The 20,033-nt window shown below is 45.9% G+C and overlaps 1 protein-coding gene across 2 annotated transcripts in view; it reads left to right on the top strand.

Annotated features, from left to right (window-relative positions):
• The window catches only part of PTPN18 (protein tyrosine phosphatase non-receptor type 18), a 237,907-nt gene that overhangs the window by 122,156 nt on the left and 95,718 nt on the right, over positions 1-20,033 (top strand). For both annotated transcript variants that reach the window (XM_086940321.1, XM_086940322.1), the window contains exons 7-9: positions 2,869-2,931; positions 5,895-6,037; positions 10,852-10,918. In XM_086940321.1, coding sequence (XP_086796447.1) covers positions 2,869-2,931; positions 5,895-6,037; positions 10,852-10,918 — 273 coding nt within the window. The remainder of the gene's footprint in view (positions 1-2,868; positions 2,932-5,894; positions 6,038-10,851; positions 10,919-20,033) is intronic.

The following is a 20,033-nucleotide window of genomic DNA, read 5'->3' as shown; positions in this document are numbered from 1 at the left end:
TTCTCCCACACCCACCTGACATACAGTGCTCACCCTTTCCTTCCGCGCCCTAAAAATGCCCTTGCTCTAGAGTATTACAGGAGTACATCTGCTTTTGTTTTCATGGAGGGAATAGACGTGCAAACTACTAACAAACCTAGGAGTTTGTAGGTGTTCATCGCCTTTTGCATGCCCACCGACCTGTGGCACCTACTGCCTTGCCTCTATGATTACAGCTGTAGGCAGCCTCCTATGTTGGGTGGTTCTCTGAATTCGTATTTTCAGTCTGCGGAGCAGCAATGTGGTGTAACCCTGGGTCCATCACTCCTAGAATTTGCACCCACAAACTAGTTCTTTATGCACGTAACTTTCACTTGTGTCTGGAAAGAAACTTGTAAATTGGACTCAAAATATTTAGGGGCTTATTTACAAGGCCCTAGCGCCACTTTTGAATCATTTTTTACATGGGAAAAGTGATGCAAAAGTGGTGCAAGAAGCTTGTAAATATGCCTCTTAGACTTTGGTAGGTGTGTGCATAAAGAAATTAGACCAACATGGCGGTGGGTATCGCACGAATGCTTTTTGGCCTGGGCTGTGGTACCCTGCACTTAGCCGGGGGTCGCCATTAGTCGCTTCACGGGCAGGATGAAGGATCACCGGCGGCTGTGCTCCCGTGCTTAAGACCGCAGCGGGCCAGGAGTGCAGCCTTTTTCCTTGACCCCCTGCCTGCGAGCACCTCCAGAGGACTTCAACCCGCGGCAGGGGCCACATCTGACGCCATTGGCTGGTTTGGTCCCCTTGATGGGGGGCATGGGGCTGACTAGAGAAGAGACTGACCTGCTGGTGGTCCTGGACCTTTCAGCCCTACCCTTTGTTGCTTGGAGTTGATTACAGATGGGTTCTTTGCCTGGAGGTTGGGCGGGCCTCAGGTTCCCCGGCAGGGACGGTGCGTTATGCGGTTCCCTTATGTTTTGTGTTCTGTATCGCACAGTGTGCGTTTTCCATCCCTCACCTACTCCGAGGTGGCTGTGATGCTTGTATAAATAGATGGTGACTACATTATTGGCCCCAGAATGCTGGTGGGAATGAGAATTGTTGGCACCAGCTGCCTGCCCCTGCAGGGGATATAAATAGAAAGAATGTGCTGGCTACAATGCATTTGTAAGTGTTTATCACTGAACTGAGGAATCCTGCCTGAGATGTATGTGGTTCATATACTTAAGACACTTGCTGTACAATATGTGTGTTATCTTCCGTGCTTGCTTCTCAGGTCAAACTTGGTGACTGCCTTTCATCCCTGGAATGATCCTTGTGTGATTAAATGGCTCGTCCTGGTAGAACCACATGTCACAGGGATGGGGCAGTTGTGTATGATTGAAGGTCAGTGGTTTGCACTTTCTAAGCACACTTTGGGTTTCTGATGTATTGTATTGTATTGTATTGTAATTGCATTTATATAGCGCTTACTACCCCTGACGAGGCGTCAAAGCGCTTTTTCTGCGAGTAAAACGCTACTCCGGGACCCATAGAGGATTAGTGTTGAATTAGTATAGTGAAACAAGCAAGTACATTTTAAGTGGTGGATAGGTTAGTCAGTTATTTGGATTTGGAATGGAAGCAGAAGGATAGAGGAGGACAAAGGATTGTATTTATTTAGCGCTTGTTGACGAACGCTATTCAGGAAGCCTACAAAAGATCTGCAGTTTGCTGCAGAGGGCAACCTAAAGAAATGTCTACAATGAAAATATTAAGAAGTTCTTTTTATTGGAGTTTTGCCTTTTTGTAGCTCTGTAAATGACAGGTGTTGCTATTGGACCACTTAATGGTCTTAACTTTAGTGACTTCTTTTTTGTTTTTCTTCTAAGTTTTATATCACGCAAACTTGACCCGAAATCAGGTATCGGAGCGCTTTACATGAGCACCAGTGCCGTTACATAAGGACACATTCATTTTTGTTGGGTACGGGGAGATTACGTGATTTTCCCAGAATCACAGGATGTTGAGCGTCGTTGAGGAGACTCGAACCCGGTTACCCAGATTTGAAGTCCACCGCCCTAACCGTTAGGCTACATCTTTTCTGAAGGAGGAAACGCTTAATTGGCCCCGCTGGGACCCAGTGTTGTTACCAGCATGTAAGCCGCTGATCCTTCTAGTCATCCAAAAAACAATACCTGCTTGTATGGCCAGCGCTTTATTTGCTAGTCCAACAGTAGCCGCTTAGAACTAAGGGAGTGGTGGAGGGCAGGCCCGAACACTCCTCTCTGTTGGGAAACACATCAGAGGTCTCTTAAAGCACAAGTGTTCCCTTCCATGGCTGAAGCAGCCTCTATCAAGAGACGGCTGTGACCTCAGCTCCCAGTGCTGCAAGTCTTCTTTTTTTCCTCTTTTTGTGTTCTAAATATTTTATTATTTTCTTAGAAGACAAACGAAACAAAAATCACATAATACATACAGGGGAGAGGAGTTGGCCTAATGGCTAGGGCGGTCGACCTCGAATCTGGGTAACTGGGTTTGAGTCTCTCAATGACTCTGAACAACCTGTGATTCTGGGCAAATCACGTAATCTCCCCGTGCCTAACAAAAACAAGCATTTACAAGGCAACGTTCTTGCCTTTGCAAAAGTTAGAGCTATTGGAATTGTAAATGACAATATTTTTATTTATGTGTTGGTTTTGAAAACAGATAAATATATGGCACGTAAACCTAGGGGGAAAGCCACCTCCAGGCATCTTACAGGTTGAATCACTGTACCTTATTTGCAAGGACGCTGGATAAAATCAGCTATCACAATGTCATGCCCACGGGCTTCAGTGGCTGGACCCTTGTATCACTGTTTTTAGAATCAGCAGTCCCCTTTAATGTCTGTCTCCTCTCCTTTGCCTCCTCCAGGTGGAGAAGAAGATGCCCAACACGGAGGTGGTACTCCGAAAGCTGCAGGTGACCTACCAGAGGGTGAGTGAATCGCTAGCGCCTCGCTTCAGCTACATGTAGGCGCAGTACTCCTACTTGTGTCTCGCGTAAGGCCTGCCAGCGCCTCAGTGGAGAGACCCAAGCACCTCTGCATGGGGCACGCTGCAGAAGCTACAGGGGAGAAGTCCTTCTGCCTGAGGCTCTGAAAAGCCATCAGTTTCTTAAATGAATCACTCATCCACTCAGTCTTCCAATCTCGCGTCCCTGACCCTAAGCATTAGGCCCCGTGGGCTTAGTATGTAGGTGAACATGGTACAGGGCGTCACCGGCAGCGAGACATGCTCACAAGAACTAGCTGTGTGGGGCGCTGGGCACGCAACATTTTAAGGATGACATCACATGCATTGGCCCACCAGCTGATGTCATGTACACCAGAGTCAAACCAAGACAGATCTCTGCAGATGAAATGCAGCTCCCAAGGAATAAACACAATTGTACGACTGAATATCGACTCCAACAATATTGTGGTACAAGAATATCGAGGACAGAATAATGAGGGACAAAATAGAGAAAGGTGAGTGCATATAGGGAAGTATTGATTTACTATTCCTAACTCCATATCCTTCTACCTTGAAGATTTGTACCATATAGGTGTGTGTGTATGTATATATATACTAGCAGCCCGACCCGACGTTGTCCGGGTATGAAATAGAATGTGTGTAATGTGACACGCTCATTCGCGTGTGCCCCCGCTTGAGGGCCATAGGCGACCATTTAACAATTAGAATTGTGTGAGTCTTGAATGATTGTTTCCCGCGGTAAACACCCATTATTCCCCAACTTTCTTTCCGCATACCATCACTCCGCATACTTTCATTACGAAAGTACCATGACTACACAATGCCATTATAACGCATGGCAGTACATTTTATATGCTTTTTCCATGCATACATTTACAACGAAATTCATTTGTAAATGTATGAATGGTAAAAGCATGTTTTTAAAAAACGGGATTGACATTTTAATGTGCAGAGGGAGCAGGATCCACTTGGTTAGAGAACGCTGAAGTCCTTTAGGCAATATTTGGAACTACCGTGACCAGCATGCCTTGCACGCCCACATGGGCGGAACTTCAATTTAAATAAAAGCAGTTTGTTCTTACTCACCTGTTTCCCTCTTCATGCCGCCAGTGATCAAGAGCTCAAGGGAGCTCGAAACGCGTATGGCCAGATGAAGCACACGCAGTCTGATCGAACGCTGCTGCTTGCGGAGTGTTGTGCTGTACCCCTTTGTGTGTGGCTTTCTCTTTGGGGCAACCTTGTGTTTTTGTGTATGTATATATATATATATATATATATATATATATATATATATATATATATATTTATTATTATTATTAAAAAATGTTATAAAGCGCTTAGTCACCCGTGGGTATCCCAGCGCTAAGATCCATACACCTGCGGGTCAGTGGGGGCAAGGGGGGGAGGTCAGAACTAAGGGAAGAGATGGGTTTTCAACCGCTTATATATACACATTTTTTTTATTTAATTAAAACATTTATTATTTTAAACTGCATTATTTATATTATATTTATTTATTATTTCATTTTATTACCTTTTACGCCCTAAACTAATCCCACCCTGATCCCTTTAAATACCCCTGCACCCCATAATCATGCCCACAGCGTTTGTCACGGCTCCAGCGTGTCACGCCCCCAGCGTGCCCCTTGATGCGGCACAATTGCGTAATTGGCGCTTGTATGTACGACTCACATGGCATGAAGGGCGGAACGTACCACACGCCCCCAGCGCTTGTCACGCCCCAAGCACACGCCCACAGCAGAACGCAGACACCCCCACAAGGGACTACTTTGCTGGCACGGTTCTTTTACCTTTTAAATGTATATTGTGGCCGTCTGCATACCCTATGTCCTTCTGCTGCAACTGCCTTTTCCAACGCTGCATTGGGTGTTGTGATTGTTGCTGTGGTTACTGAGATTACCCGTCTCCAAGGTTTGGGCTCTCTCTTTATAATATTAGTATGGATATATATATATATATATATATATATATATATATATATATATATATATATATATATATATATATATATATATATATATATATATATATATATATATATATATATATATATATATATATATATATAAACAGTTCTTCCATTGTTTGCAGAAACGGAACAGCATTCCTCGTAGTGTATATTCACATTTTTTTGCCATATTTTCCATTTTCAGTGTCTACGTCAGATGATTTAATGTCAGTGCTTCTTGTGCGCAGTCGTCTTTTAAAGGCTTGTCAAGCCTAAACGCGTCTGACGCTGCACTTATGTGCTCTGCTGTGCCAATAAAATTTGAATATACACAAAAAAAGGCAATACAATTTGAATATACAACACGAGGAGTGCCGTTCCGTTTCTGCAAACAATGGAAGAATTATCAGGTTAACACGCCCGGGCATGGGCGTTTTAAGAGCAGCCCTGGCGTTTAGGCTGCATGTCATCCTAACGCAGATACCAGAAATATATATATATATATATATATATATATATATATATATATATATATATATATATACATATTCGCAATCCGACAATCAAGTAGGAAATAAGCACTCACGGGCAATGTTCCACTGGCTCCTTTATTCAACCAAATAGTTGAATAAAGGAGCCAGTGGAACATTGCCCGTGAGTGCTTATTTCGTCCTTGATTGTCAGAATGCGAGCTTTAATTTAATGTGGATGGTACCAGCACTTACAAGCACCCGTTTGCGAGTTACTCCAGCTCTTGGTACAAAGGAAGCGTGATATATATAGAATATATATCTGGAGTTGGGTATAGAAAATCTAGGTCTATTACCTGTCTATATATTTCAGTATTTTGTTCTCAGTATGCTTTCCCACAAATATTGCGGGCTCGATATTCAGGGGTCATTCAAGATGGCTACCAGCTGTATCACACATTTAGCGTCTCCGCTGCTTGCCTGCAGGAGGTGCGAGAGATCATGCATTTCCAGTATGTGGCCTGGCCGGACCGTGGAATTCCCGACACCTACGACTGCTTCCTGGAGATGATTCGGCTGATGCGGCAGTACCAAGGGGAGGACCTGGCGCCCATGTGTGTCCACTGCAGGTGAGAGATTAAAGAATGCCCCAGTATATATGCACTACATCTGAAGGGTGGAATATCTCGTGTGTGCTAACTGCAGGTGAGCTATTATAGACTACCCCAGTATACAGTGGTTGTTCACAGAATAAGTATAGGTGCAGAGGGATACCAGTTAGACAGTGCTCAGCGCGAGCACACCCTTGGGTAAAAGTGCACTTTAAAAGCCTAATTAACATAACATAACATATATGCCCTACAGATGATGGGTGGAGTACCCCAGGGGTGTCCCCTGCAGGTATGAGATTAAAGATTTCCCCAGTATATATGCACTATAGGTGATAGGTGGAGTACCCCAAGTGTGTCAACTGCAGTTGAGAGGATAAAGGCTGTCGCAATATATAACCACTATAGGTGATGCATAGGTGAGGTGTACTGGTTATGTGTGCACTGCTTACCAGTATGTAAGCCCTGTAAGTCTACGTTTGTCCAATGCAGATGGCAGGATAAAGTCTGCCACTATGTAATTCTGGGTTACTGGGTACCCTGTGTGTGTGAATATCTGGTGAGCCACTGACAGACCTTGCAATTCAGATGAGGTGTGGTGAGAGTCCATAATGTATGTGCAACACAGCGGAAACATATGACTGCCTCCTGTGTGTGGAACAGAGACTGCTCTGTGTGTATGTGTGTGTGTGTGTATTGTAGATGAAATGCAGAGAAAGAAACTGCCTCCTGTGTGCGCAAAGCTGGTGGAACAGAGCGACACTGTGTGTGTGTGTGTGTTTGAAACAGATAGTCTTATCTCATTATGTGAGGAGACTCCACACTCGTAAAGATACTATTCATAAATCCCTTTGTGAACAGCAAACAATCGTAAACTTATGCAAAAGTGTAAGTTTACCTTTGTGAATCAGGCCCACAGAGAGCAAGAGAGACGCCTCTTGTGTGTGCAAAGCAGGTGAACCAGAGACCTCTCTGTGTGTATCGTATTGCACCTGATAAATAGCAATACTGCGGGCAAATGTATTTATTGGGTGCAATAAAAAAACACCTGTTACGAGTTTATGGGGAATAACACGCAGACTTGGTGTTTAATCCACCAAGGTCCATATGCTAAGGTAAACGCTGAAGGATTTTCACTGTTAAATTTCGGCAGCTTTGATCTGCCAAAAGTTAAGGACTGTTGAGGTATTTAGTTCATCTGGTAAATATCGGATGCGTTAAATACCCAACAACTCATAGTTCCAACCCATGTTTAAACAAGGCAGGTCAGAATATACCGACCAACTCATGTCACTCAAATGACTTTCATATTTCAACAATAATTCTTGGAGCACACATGCACATTCAAAGTTCAGTTATAAATATATGAAGAAATCAACAAAGAAGTCGGTAGGGCTCTTGTTCTTTTCTTTAATTCCAACACATTCCAATCCCTTTGTGTGAATGCGTTTCGCCGTGGTAGGGTTAACCTACGGCTTCATCAGGGCTGGAAATAATACAGATTGCACAAATGTAATTACATACAGTAGCACAGTAGCACTTGAATCAGTGCCACTCGAGCCCACATTACCTCAACCATGTGCAAAGGGACTATTTAAACGTACAGTGAGTGCTATTTTACAGCAATCCTCTACTTAGTTATACCTCTGTTTGCCAAAACAATATACATTATGAAACAACTTTCATATTTCACTATACTAATTCACCACTAAGCCTTTATGGGTCCCGAAGTAGCATGCTACTCGCCGAAAAAAGCGCTTCAACACCCCATCAGGAGTAAGAAGCGCTATATAAATGCAAACCTTTTTCCTTCTTCTATCCCTCCACTATCCTTCTGAATCCAAATAACTGACGGACCTATCCACCACTCAAATTACTTTCATATTTCACTATACTAATTTAACACTAATCCTTTATGGGTCCGGAGTAGCGTGCTACTCACCGAAAAAGTGTTTTGATGCCTCGTCAGGGGTAGTAAGTGCTATATAAATGCAATTACAATACAAAACAATAATCAGGGCCTTAGTCTTTTCTGTGAGAAATGGCCAAAGAATAAAGCATGGATCAGGATAGAGAAAATTCAGTGCAAGCGGATGTGGAGAGCAACCTGTGACCGAATCCAGTAGTTGGTAAGTCCCTCTGACGTCAGTGCTCATTTTAGAGTAAGTCTGAGTTAAAGTTAGGTGAGCAAAATTGCTTGTAGCACCACCACAGGCATCACTTCTCTAAGACCAGGAAATCCTGCAGTCTTAGGGCGACACCTAGTGGTTACAGTAGTTTACTACAAAATGTCAACAAACTACCTGTCTTCAGTGTTAGTGGAGCTCTCCAGGAGTCAAAGTTTGAACATTCTCACACCATTCCTGCTTACCACAAGAAGTTACACTTTACAAGTACCATCGGAGAACCTCAACATCTTGATCATGAAGTAACGTGTGGGGGTGTCTAGAAGAGTGGTCAAACGATGCCCCTCATAAATAAGGATCCCAGTTTTCTGTGTTTACTGACTGAACTCATAAATGCATACTGATAACTGTGCTTCCTTGCCTAAACTCATTTTTAAAAACTGAAAAATATAGAAAGGGAAACATCCTTTAACAAACGCTGGAATCACGATGCGCCTTTACAACACTGGCAATAGAACGAACGCGTCGTTAGCACGCATTCGTTTAGCACGCAAGTCGTTGCAACGACTTGCTGTAGGGGGTGCATTGGTGGAGATGTGTTGAATTTAAAGTCCAATACTTTCCCTACTGTTGCGCAGACTGGAGATGGAATAGTAAATAATACGAATCCAAAGTCCAGCGCCCCCCTAAGGAAAGTCGTTGTAATGACTTGCGTGCAAAAGGAACGCATTGTGACAACACGGTCGTTCTAATGCCAGCATTAAAAAGGCATGTGTGCTAAATGCATGTGTGATGCCGTCATACAATCAAACAAAAAGTAGTTATTTTGGCTGGTTCTCCATATTGTCAGTCAGGACTGCCATGCCAATATCTGTGCAGGCCGACAGCATAAGGAGTCAAGAAAAAGAGTATGGCGCTGTTTAAATAGCTGCAGATGTGAACGTATATTTTCCCTACAACACTAATGTTTTCAAATGAGTGCATTATTTTATGTATGGCTGCTTATAGTGCTAAAATCCAACAGGCATCATCGTGTGAGTATACATTTATCAGATAAATAAAATTAATATGTTCGTTGCAGCTTTATTTTATCACAGAACATAAAATAAATCTGGTTAAGTATCAATAAAAGTAGCAAAAAATACAGGTGGAAATGGTAAAAAGAAATACATACCATAAAACCAAGATCCCTAATTATAAAATTACAGGACCACTGGGACTAGGACAGGAAGAGTACATTGCAGCAAGCTGATGCTGGTCACGGCTCATAGAACTTGTAGCAAATGTTCTCAAGTTTATTGCACATACTTTTCAGCTGTATTTAAGAGTTTTTCAAGCATTCAGATGGGCTTTATTTCATAGTGGGGGGAAGGCTCTTAATTTGTAAAAATGAATGCACAGATTTACAAAGATTTTGCGTCATGGTTTGCGTCTCTCATTTGTCGCACACCTGACGCAAAATCCATTTTGGTATTTACACATCAACGCAAACGTTGATTTGGGTTGCTTTGTATAAAAAATGTAACACAGCATATTGTACTTACTTCTGTTAACTTTGTATCAGGGAGGCGATCCATCGGTTGTGCACGGGTGTCCCATGCATCCCTCCACGCATTTTGACACAAACCCATACGTACAAAGAGTTTTAGATATGGATTTGCCCCAAAATGGTGCGCTTGCCTGAGGCTGGCGTAACAATGAGAAACCTATTTATTTCCGGTTCATTGCCATCCTCTCACTGGGTCTGATACCTGGGGCAGAACCCTGTCATGCTCTCTCTATTCTACCAGGTGACTCTGCAGAGGTCCCCGGGCATGGACTATGCCAGCATCTCGTGTTCTTGGAGGTCCTAGTGGTCTCAGAACCATTGCTTCCTTCGTGACATATCTAAAGGTGGATTTTTGGATGTGGAGTCCTGCATAATGCATGCCTTATCGTGTTGTAGGGTCCGATTGCCTTCCTTACCTCCAAGGTATTGGTCTTATGCAATGCCCGTCAAGACCCTCCCATTGACTAGACTGAAGGTGCCCTCCAGCTGCCCTGGCAGCAGGTGGTGGCACCTGCCCAGGCCACCACTGAGGCCTATGTGCTCCTGTGCTCTCTGTGCATGGGTTCAAAGGGGGTGTCCCAAACTGGCACCAAACCTGCAGGGACCTTGATGTGAGGACGCCAGGGCCACGGAGAGGCGGCTAGGGTCTTAGGCCAGGGGTTGCACGGAGGCTAGATTTGTTCCTGGGTTGGACATAAACTAAGGGTTGGGCTGGAATAACTGGGGCAGACTGGACTGCTGCATTCTGGGAGAGCGGCTCAAGCATGGCAGGGAGTCAGGGGGGGGGGGTCATGCCCTATAAAGGTGGCAGCAGTGAAAACCAGGATGGGAGATATCTGGATCCCAAAGAAACAGAAGAGGAAATCTGTGGGTATTGGTAGCTTGCCAGTGTCAGCTGTTCCTTGGTTCAGCTGCTTTACCACCATAGTATTTATTTTCATTTATCTGTACCTTTGTATGAACACGAATCAGTGTCTTTGTAGCCATAATACAACAAGAATCATTTGAGTTAGGAGTAAAACTACATATTAGCCTACCGTCAGAAATAAACGGGGACAAATTTCATAAGAAAATGAAGGATGTGACGTGTAACAAATATGTACTGATAGTAATAATCTGTACCAGCAGCCACGGCGCTCACTGTTCGTTTCTCTTTCCAGCGCTGGCTGCGGCAGAACCGGTGTCATCTGCACGGTGGAGTACGTCCAGAACCTCATCAGCAAGAAGGTAGGAGAACATGTGCTCATTACAGAACGCACAGGCACAGAGACCTTACAGGATCAGGCTTCGGAGGAGATATCCCTCAGGTCAGGCCTCAGAAGCAAGCACTGTTTTTCAGTTCAACCTACAACCTCAGGCCTCAGACCCAAGGGTTATCTCAGTTTACCTCACAGACTGAGACATCCGACTGACGGAGAAGCTGTCTCTCGGGTGCCCTTACAGCCGGAGGCATTGTATAGAGGAGCTGTCTCTCAGGTCCCCTTTCAGGCTGAGGCACTCCACAGAGGGGCTATCTCAGGTCCCCTTACAGGTCATTGTACCCGATCAAGCTGACTGATGCAGCTTTTCTGAATCTACACGCGCAGCGCTGTCCCACTTTTCTAATCTTCTACCGAGAGAAACTCCCAGTGCATTGTCACTGTTAATCCACAAAGGGATTCTACAACGCTACGGCTGTGGCGTAAAATTCATAGAGCCCCTCTGGCCTACCTACACACCCCATTGGATTGACAGCCTGTCCTCACATTGAGTACCCGGACGCCGGGTCCTCGTGTGAGTAAACCCTTTTCCTCTATTCTTCACGTGTGGCACAACGTTTTCAGAAGGCTGCGCAATCTTAACTTCAGATGTCCCTTCATCAATAGTCCTGAAGAGACCCCACATTGTTTTGAGGGTCGAAACGCGGTCGACAAACAGAAGAAGCAAACCATTTACCCAGCACATATCATTGTATAGAGCTGCTGTTCACATGGAATTGTTTGGATAATGGTCGATTTGTACAAACTGTGGAAACCTTGCATATAATATTCACACTGTCACTTAGGTTTAGGTTCCCTTTGTCACTTGGGGCACTATGCACAAATGTTGTTTTGATGTATAATGTTTACTCCTAACTTTATTGTTTAAAAATTCCATAAAATATACTACACTGGAATCGGTGTGTTAGTGGTTCCTTCGCGCTCTGCCTTTATCTAACCCTCTATATTACGATTGTGCTTCGGTATCATAACCTCATAGTATATCATTCCACAGGAACCACTGTTTTTCCTATATAACTATTACCCTGGTTCCTTAGTGAGTAGGGTTCCCCTGTTTCTCTTGAACCCTTACAGGCTGAGGCATTACTCAGAGGAGCTCTCTCAAGTCATCTTACAGGCTGAGGCACACAGAGGAGCTATCTGTAACGACCGGATTTTCGGACCAGATAGGATCAGCTCACCAAGACACCACCAACCCAGCCGAAACGTAACCACCTCCCTCCTCAGGACCCATCTATCCAGGCACCTGGGTACCTACCTGAGGATGGGGAACTAGCAATATACAAGCTCATATCATCAAAAACACCGCTAAATCTATGGGGATTACTAGGAATACTCACTGATTACTAAGGACGTCCATTCCCTACACCACACTCATACAATATAGTCTCGCGACCACATGGGCCCAGACTAATCTACCCTGGGGCAGTTCTGATTACTTACCATTACACACTGATCACAATCAGTGCTCACGCAAGCCCATCTATCTTTAGAGTCCTGTAAGACTGTTCTCTATCTTTAGAGTCCCATAAGACTGTTCCTTTTGCACAAGCCACAATCTTGTGGGTATACACACTGACCACCATCAGTGCTCTCATTAACGCCACTTTCCCTAGAGGCGATCTCATTACACACCAGTTTCCCCCCTGGTGCTCTCATTAACGCCGCCTTACAACCGCGATCACTTTCCTATGAATACCCTCAGCTCTCTCTCTCTCTGTTGGGAAGTTTCTCTCACTTTCCACTAAAGGTACAATACTACAATATTATGGATCACACAAGAATGGCCAAATTACACTGTGCAATTATTGTCATCTAATACAAGTTCTCCTCTCCCCCTCATTATTCAGTTACCAATTACCTGTCCGGGAGTTGCATCCGTCCACATAATAGTACCTGACTAGAAGAAAGGTTAACCCTATTGTAATAACAACATACACGCTGGTTCACCAAGAACTGGGGTTCCTTTATTTACTACAATAACAATAACAATATAATACTGCACTATAACACATAGCCTGAAAAGTAAAAGGGAAATAGACACATACACAGATCTGCGGGGTCTCTTTGTTATAATGGAAAGCTTTATTACTATAACACATCCACATGTAATTGACTGTAAATAGCTAAAGAGGGAATGGATTATACTGCACACCGCTGAAAGAAAAAGGATTAGCAATACAATAGGGACAAGGTTAATGTTTAAATGTAAAGCAAACTAATATAACAGGACAGATATCACCTGATTAGTATGAAGTCTTGCTCTAGCTGTCATCTGGGTTCCTCTCTCGTCTGTGCCTTAGCTCGTCTCAGATTCTCCCCTGGACTCTTGGACACGCATCTGCGCTGATCACTCTGCACTGGATTCCTCTCCCCCACGAACTGTCTTCACCTTCCAGCTTCAGTCTAATAGTTTCTGCCGCTCTGATAACCGTTCGCTCCACTAGCTTCTTCACTCTGTCTGATTATCCAGCTCCAATGTCCAATTCACTCCAGCTGCTCCCACAGACTAATCCACAATATAACTTCAGTCTCTTCCAAAAGGCATCACTTCAGACTCCAGCTGATCACAACTCCTTCTGATAAGTAACTGCTTCTGACTGCTTCCTTCAGTTCCAAACATCATCTCACTTCTCTCTGTTCAAAACACCATCTGCTCACAATTGCTTCTGACTTCTCTCTCTGGTTCCAACTCACTGACTGACTTCTCTCTGTTCCAAGCATCGACTAACTGACTGACTGACTTCTCTCTGTTCCAAGCATCGACTAACTGACTGACTGACTTCTCTCTGTTCCAAGCATCGACTGTCTGACACTCCTCCTCTTCTGCACTTCACTAATATGGAATGCTCTCTCCTCATGGAAAGTTCCAGCCAGTAGCCTCCTCCCACCGGATCCATGTACCAGGCTCCTTGCTCCAGACGCCCCCACAGTGACCAGCTGCTTGTTTCGTCTAGAGACTTGAGCCCAGGGACACTTCTTGATAAGATTCAGCTCCGGCCGGTTCTCTCCAGTTTGCAAAGAGCGAACAACACCTCATAACTAAAACATCACCTTTACCCTGCAAGCATCTCAGTCTGCAGGGACACAAAGCAAAATTGAGTCTCGCTAGTTCTGGGCCTTGTAGGCCCGAAAAGGATGAAATAACACTTAGCTCTGTCAGAGTACATACACAAACCATAATATAAAGTCAGGACTACAGGATCCACCCTCTACTATAGGTAGGATGATGAAAGGATACATAATTATGTCAAAGCCAATAGGCAATAGATGGATTAGAGTCAAGAATAAGGGATCTATCATCATATAAAGCAGCTATCCTCTAGTTTATGCTTCTAGGTCTGGAAAAAGGCCTGAAAAGGACCATCACAAGCCAAGAATAGAGATCCAGGATGGTAGCAAGCTTAAAGTCACCATCACTCAGAAATAGAGCCAAAAATACGGTCACTACACTATCTCTCAGGTCATCTTACAGGCTGAGGCACAGAGAGAGCCCTCTCAGGTCATCTTACAGGCTGAGGCACACAGAGGAGCTATCTCTCAGGTAATCTTACAGGCTGAGGCACAGAGAGGAGCGATCTCCCAGGTCCCCTTACAGGCTCAGGCAGAGGAGCTCTCTCAGGTCATCTTACAGGCTGAGGCACAGAGAGGAGCTATCTCAGGTCATCTTACAGGCTGAGGCACACAGAGGAGCTATCTCTCAGGTAATCTTACAGGCTGAGGCACAGAGAGGAGCGATCTCCCAGGTCCCCTTACAGGCTCAGGCAGAGGAGCTCTCTCAGGTCATCTTACAGGCTGAGGCACAGAGAGGAGCAAACTCCTAGGTCCCCTTACAGGCTGAGGCAGAGAAGCTCTCTCAGGTCATCTTACAGGCTGAGGCATTACACGAAGGAGCTATCTCACCATTTACCCTAAAGCCTGTGGCATCAGAGAGAAGAAATACCCCTCCGCCCACATACAAACTAACGGCCTCAGACTAAGGTGGCCTGATGGACAGCTCAGCAGAGGCAGAATGTTCCTTCGATCACAGTACAGACTCCTGCTTCTGACAGCAGAGATACCCCTCAGGTTAGTATTGCAGTTATTCGTGTATTTGTAATGATGCGCATCTCAAATGGTGCAAACATGTTTTATATAAATGTCTTCATGTTTGATTCTGTGGGCGCACTCTTAACCTCCGCTGCCAGCAGGACATTTAAAACCACATCAAACAATCTCTGATCACATTCGATTCACTCTCAGCTCAATCAACAAAAACTCACCATGATGTCGTTCTGTTGAGGCTTTTGTACTCTGAGGCCTATTTCACTCACATACATTGAGATCCGAGTGTGGGCTCGCCGCAAGCGCTGAAACACTCAATTTGTCCGTGAAAAGCCTCTTTGTTTCATTCTATTGCTACATACATAAAAACAAAAACTAGTTCAAGACTAAAATAGTTTTGGGGAACTTTGAAGCTGGTGTTGCCAAACTTTGCAACGTTTTGAAATATAAGAGTCTTCATCAGGAAAAAAGAGCAGCAGTTCTTCAGAATCCAAACAATATTCCTCAATTGCAACTCGTACCTGCTCTCAACTCCGGTGTGGCCACGTTCTGCACAGTAAAAGACGCACAGATGATGGACGACATGCAGAGCAAATCCAACATTCTCCCCCAGTCAATAGATCTGGGTTAAATCCATTGTTCTTTTGCTCACCATGCCACCCCAGTTTAGACCCAGCCATATGAAAATCTGTCTTGACCCTGTGCTTCATGGGAACAGACCAGACCGAGATGCCAGGCCAGGTCCTCCTTGGACCGTAAACAAGCATCCTGGCACTGGTTTCGGGGTTTCACCCCTCATCAGCCAGGCTAGCTTGAATCCAGTGGCACAGTGAGCTCGGGACCCACGTCTGGGCAAACCCTGCGCACTTAGAGCGAGAAAGCAAAAGACACACAGATGATGGACAGAATGCAGAGCAAATCAAACATTCTCCCACAGTCAAAAGATCTGGGTTAAATCCATCATTCTCAATTGGCAGATGTTTCTATCAAGTAACAGCAAGCATTAGAAAAACGTTTTTTTTGTGGCTATTTTTATAAATGGGTTGGCAAATAAAACCCATCAATGGCCACAGATAATAGAGGTCTCCGTGTTCTGTGGTGTATGCATCCTCAAACACTGTATGTTGCATTAGTCACATACAGTACTTGCATGAATGGCCCTGACAATATTAAGCATCAGTGGCCCCAGGCAGTAATGTTCATCAAAGTCTCCAGGCATTATTATGCAGCACTAGTCGTGGAAAGTAATGTGCACCAATGACGAATGACATTGAAACAACCAACGCTCCATGCTGCAATAAGCATCAATGGTCCCAGGCAGTAATAAGCATCAGTGGCTTCATGCAGTGTATGGATTAGTGGGACTAGTAAGAAATATCAGCGGCCGCACACATCACATGCATCCAAGGGCGAGTAACTGACATTGGTGCCCCCAAAAAAGTACATGCATCATTGGCCCCAAAGCGTAAATACACCATTGAGCCTTCAATGAGCACCAGTAGTCTCACACATTGCATGGATCAACGTGCCTAGTCATGAGCATCAGTGACCCCATACAATGCATGCATCAATGCTCCTAGTCGTAAGCATCAGTGGTCCCACACAGTGCATGCATCAATGCAACTAGTCATAAGCATCAGTGGCCCCACACAGTGCATGCATCAGTCTGCTTAGTTATGAGCATCAGTGGCCCCACAAAAAAGCATCAGTGGCCCCACACACTGCATGCATCAATGCAACTAGTCATGAGCATCAGTGGCCCCACACAGTGCATGCATCAACGCACCTAGTCATGAGCATCAGTGGCCCCACACAGTGCATGCATCAATGCACCTGGTCATGAGCATCAGTGGCCCCACACAGTGCATGCATAAATGCACCTAGTCATGAGCATCAGTGGCCCCACACACTGCATGCATCAATGCAACTAGTCATGAGCATCAGTGGCCCCACACAGTGCATGCATCAACACACCTAGTCATGAGCATCAGTGGCCCCACACAGTGCATGCATCAATGCACCTGGTCATGAGCATCAGTGGCCCCACACAGTGCATGCATCAATGCACCTAGTCATGAGCATCAGTGGCCCCACACAGTGCATGCATCAATGCACCTGGTCATGAGCATCAGTGGCCACACACAGTGCATGCATCAACGCACCTAGTCATGAGCATCAGTGGCCCCACACAGTGCATGCATCAATGCACCTGGTCATGAGCATCAGTGGCCCCACACAGTGCATGCATCAACTCATGAGCATCAGTGGCCCCACACAGTGCATGCATCAATGCAACTAGTTATGAGCATCAGTGGCCCCACACAGTGCATGCATCAATACAACTAGTCATGAGCACCAGGGCCCCACACAGTGCATGCATCAATGTACCTAGTCATGAGCATCAGTGGCCCCACACAGTGCATGCATCAATGCACCTGGTCATGAGCATCAGTGGCCCCACACAGTGCATGCATCAATGCACCTAGTCATGAGCATCAGTGGCCCCACACTGTGCATGCATCAATGCACCTGGTCATGAGCATCAGTGCCCCCACACAGTGCATGCATCAATGCACCTAGTCATGAGCATCAGTGGCCCCACACAGTGCATGCATCAATGCACCTAGTCATGAGCATCAGTGGCCCCACACAGTGCATGCATCAACGCACCTAGTCATGAGCATCAGTGGCCCCACACAGTGCATGCATCAATGCAACTAGTCATGAGCATCAGTGGCCCCACACAGTGCATGCATCAATGCACCTAGTCATGAGCATCAGTGGCCCCACACTGTGCATGCATCAATGCAACTAGTCATGAGCATCAGTGTCCCCACACAGTGCATGCATCAATGCAACTAGTCATTCGCATCAGTGGTCCCACACAGTGCATGCATCAATGCACCTAGTCATGAGCATCAGTGGCCCCACACAGTGCATGCATCAATGCACCTAGTCATGAGCATCAGTGGCCCCACACAGTGCATGCATCAATGCAACTAGTCATGAGCATCAGTGGCCCCACACAGTGCATGCATCAATGCACCTAGTCATGAGCATCAGTGGCCCCACACTGTGCATGCATCAATGCAACTAGTCATGAGCATCAGTGTCCCCACACAGTGCATGCATCAATGCAACTAGTCATTCGCATCAGTGGTCCCACACAGTGCATGCATCAATGCACCTGGTCATGAGCATCAGTGGCCCCACACAGTGCATGCATCAATGCACCTGGTCATGAGCATCGGTGGCCCCAAACAGTGCATGCATCAATGTACCTGGTCATGAGCATCAGTGGCCCCACACAGTGCATGCATCAATGCAACTAGTCACGAGCATCAGTGGCCCCACACAGTGCATGCATCAATGCACCTAGTCATGAGCATCAGTGGCCCCACACAGTGCATGCATCAATGCAACTAGTCATTCGCATCAGTGGTCCCACACAGTACATGCATCAATGCACCTGGTCATGAGCATCAGTGGCCCCACACAGTGCATGCAACAATGCACCTAGTCATGAGCATCAGTGGCCCCACACTGTGCATGCATCAATGCAACTAGTCATGAGCATCAGTGTCCCCACACAGTGTATGCATCAATGCAACTAGTTACAAGCATCAGTGGCCCCACACAGTGCATGCATCAATGCACCTGGTCATGAGTATCAGTGGCCCCACACAGTGCATGCATCAATGCAACTAGTCACGAGCATCAGTGGCCCCACACAGTGCATGCATCAATGCACCTAGTCATGAGCATCAGTGGCCCCACACAGTGTATGCATCAATGCAACTAGTCATGAGCATCAGTGGCCCCACACAGTGCATGCATCAATGCACCTGGTCATGAGCATCAGTGGCCCCACACTATGCCTGCATCCATGCACCTGGTCATGAGAATCAGCGGACCCACACAGTGCATGCATCAATGCACCTGGTCATGAGCATCAGTGGCCCCACACAGTGCATGCATCAATGCAACTAGTCATGAGCATCAGTGGCCCCACACAGTGCATGCATCAATGCACCTGGTCATGAGCATCAGTGGCCCCACACTATGCCTGCATCAATGCACCTGGTCATGAGAATCAGCGGACCCACACAGTGCATGCATCAATGCAACTAGTCATGAGCATCAGTGGCCCCACACAGTGCATGCATCAATGCACCTGGTCATGAGCATCAGTGGCCCCACACTATGCCTGCATCAATGCACCTGGTCATGAGAATCAGCTGACCCACACAGTGCATGCATCAATGCAACTAGTCATGAGCACCAGGGCCCCACACAGTGCATGCATCAATGCACCTGGTCATGAGCATCAGTGGCCCCACACAGTGCATGCATCAATGCAACTAGTCACGAGCATCAGTGGCCCCACACAGTGCATGCATCAATGCACCTGGTCATGAGCATCAGTGGCCCCACACAGTGCATGCATCAATGCAACTAGTCATGAGCACCAGGGCCCCACACAGTGCATGCATCAATGCACCTAGTAATGAGCATCAGTGGCCCCACACAGTGCATGCATCAATGCACCTGGTCATGAGCATCAGTGGCCCCACACAGTGCATGCATCAATGCACCTAGTCATGAGCATCAGTGGCCCCACACAGTGCATGCATCAATGCACCTAGTCATGAGCATCAGTGGCCCCACACAGTGCATGCATCAATGCACCTAGTCATGAGCATCAGTGGCCCCACACAGGGCATGCATCAATGCAACTAGTCATGAGCATCAGTGTCCCCACACAGTGCATGCATCAATGCACCTAGTCATGAGCATCAGTGGCCCCACACTGTGCATGCATCAATGCAACTAGTCATGAGCATCAGTGTCCCCACACAGTGCATGCATCAATGCAACTAGTCATTCGCATCAGTGGTCCCACACAGTGCATGCATCAATGCACCTGGTCATGAGCATCAGTGGCCCCACACAGTGCATGCATCAATGCGCCTGGTCATGAGAATCGGTGGCCCCAAACAGTGCATGCATCAATGCACCTGATCATGAGCATCAGTGGC

Source organism: Lissotriton vulgaris, chromosome 10 (assembly GCF_964263255.1).
Source record: "Lissotriton vulgaris chromosome 10, aLisVul1.2, whole genome shotgun sequence".
In the NCBI taxonomy this organism is placed as follows: Eukaryota; Metazoa; Chordata; class Amphibia; order Caudata; family Salamandridae; genus Lissotriton; species Lissotriton vulgaris.
Note: the sequence above shows the minus strand (reverse complement) of the source record. Positions and strands in the feature narration are given on the sequence as shown.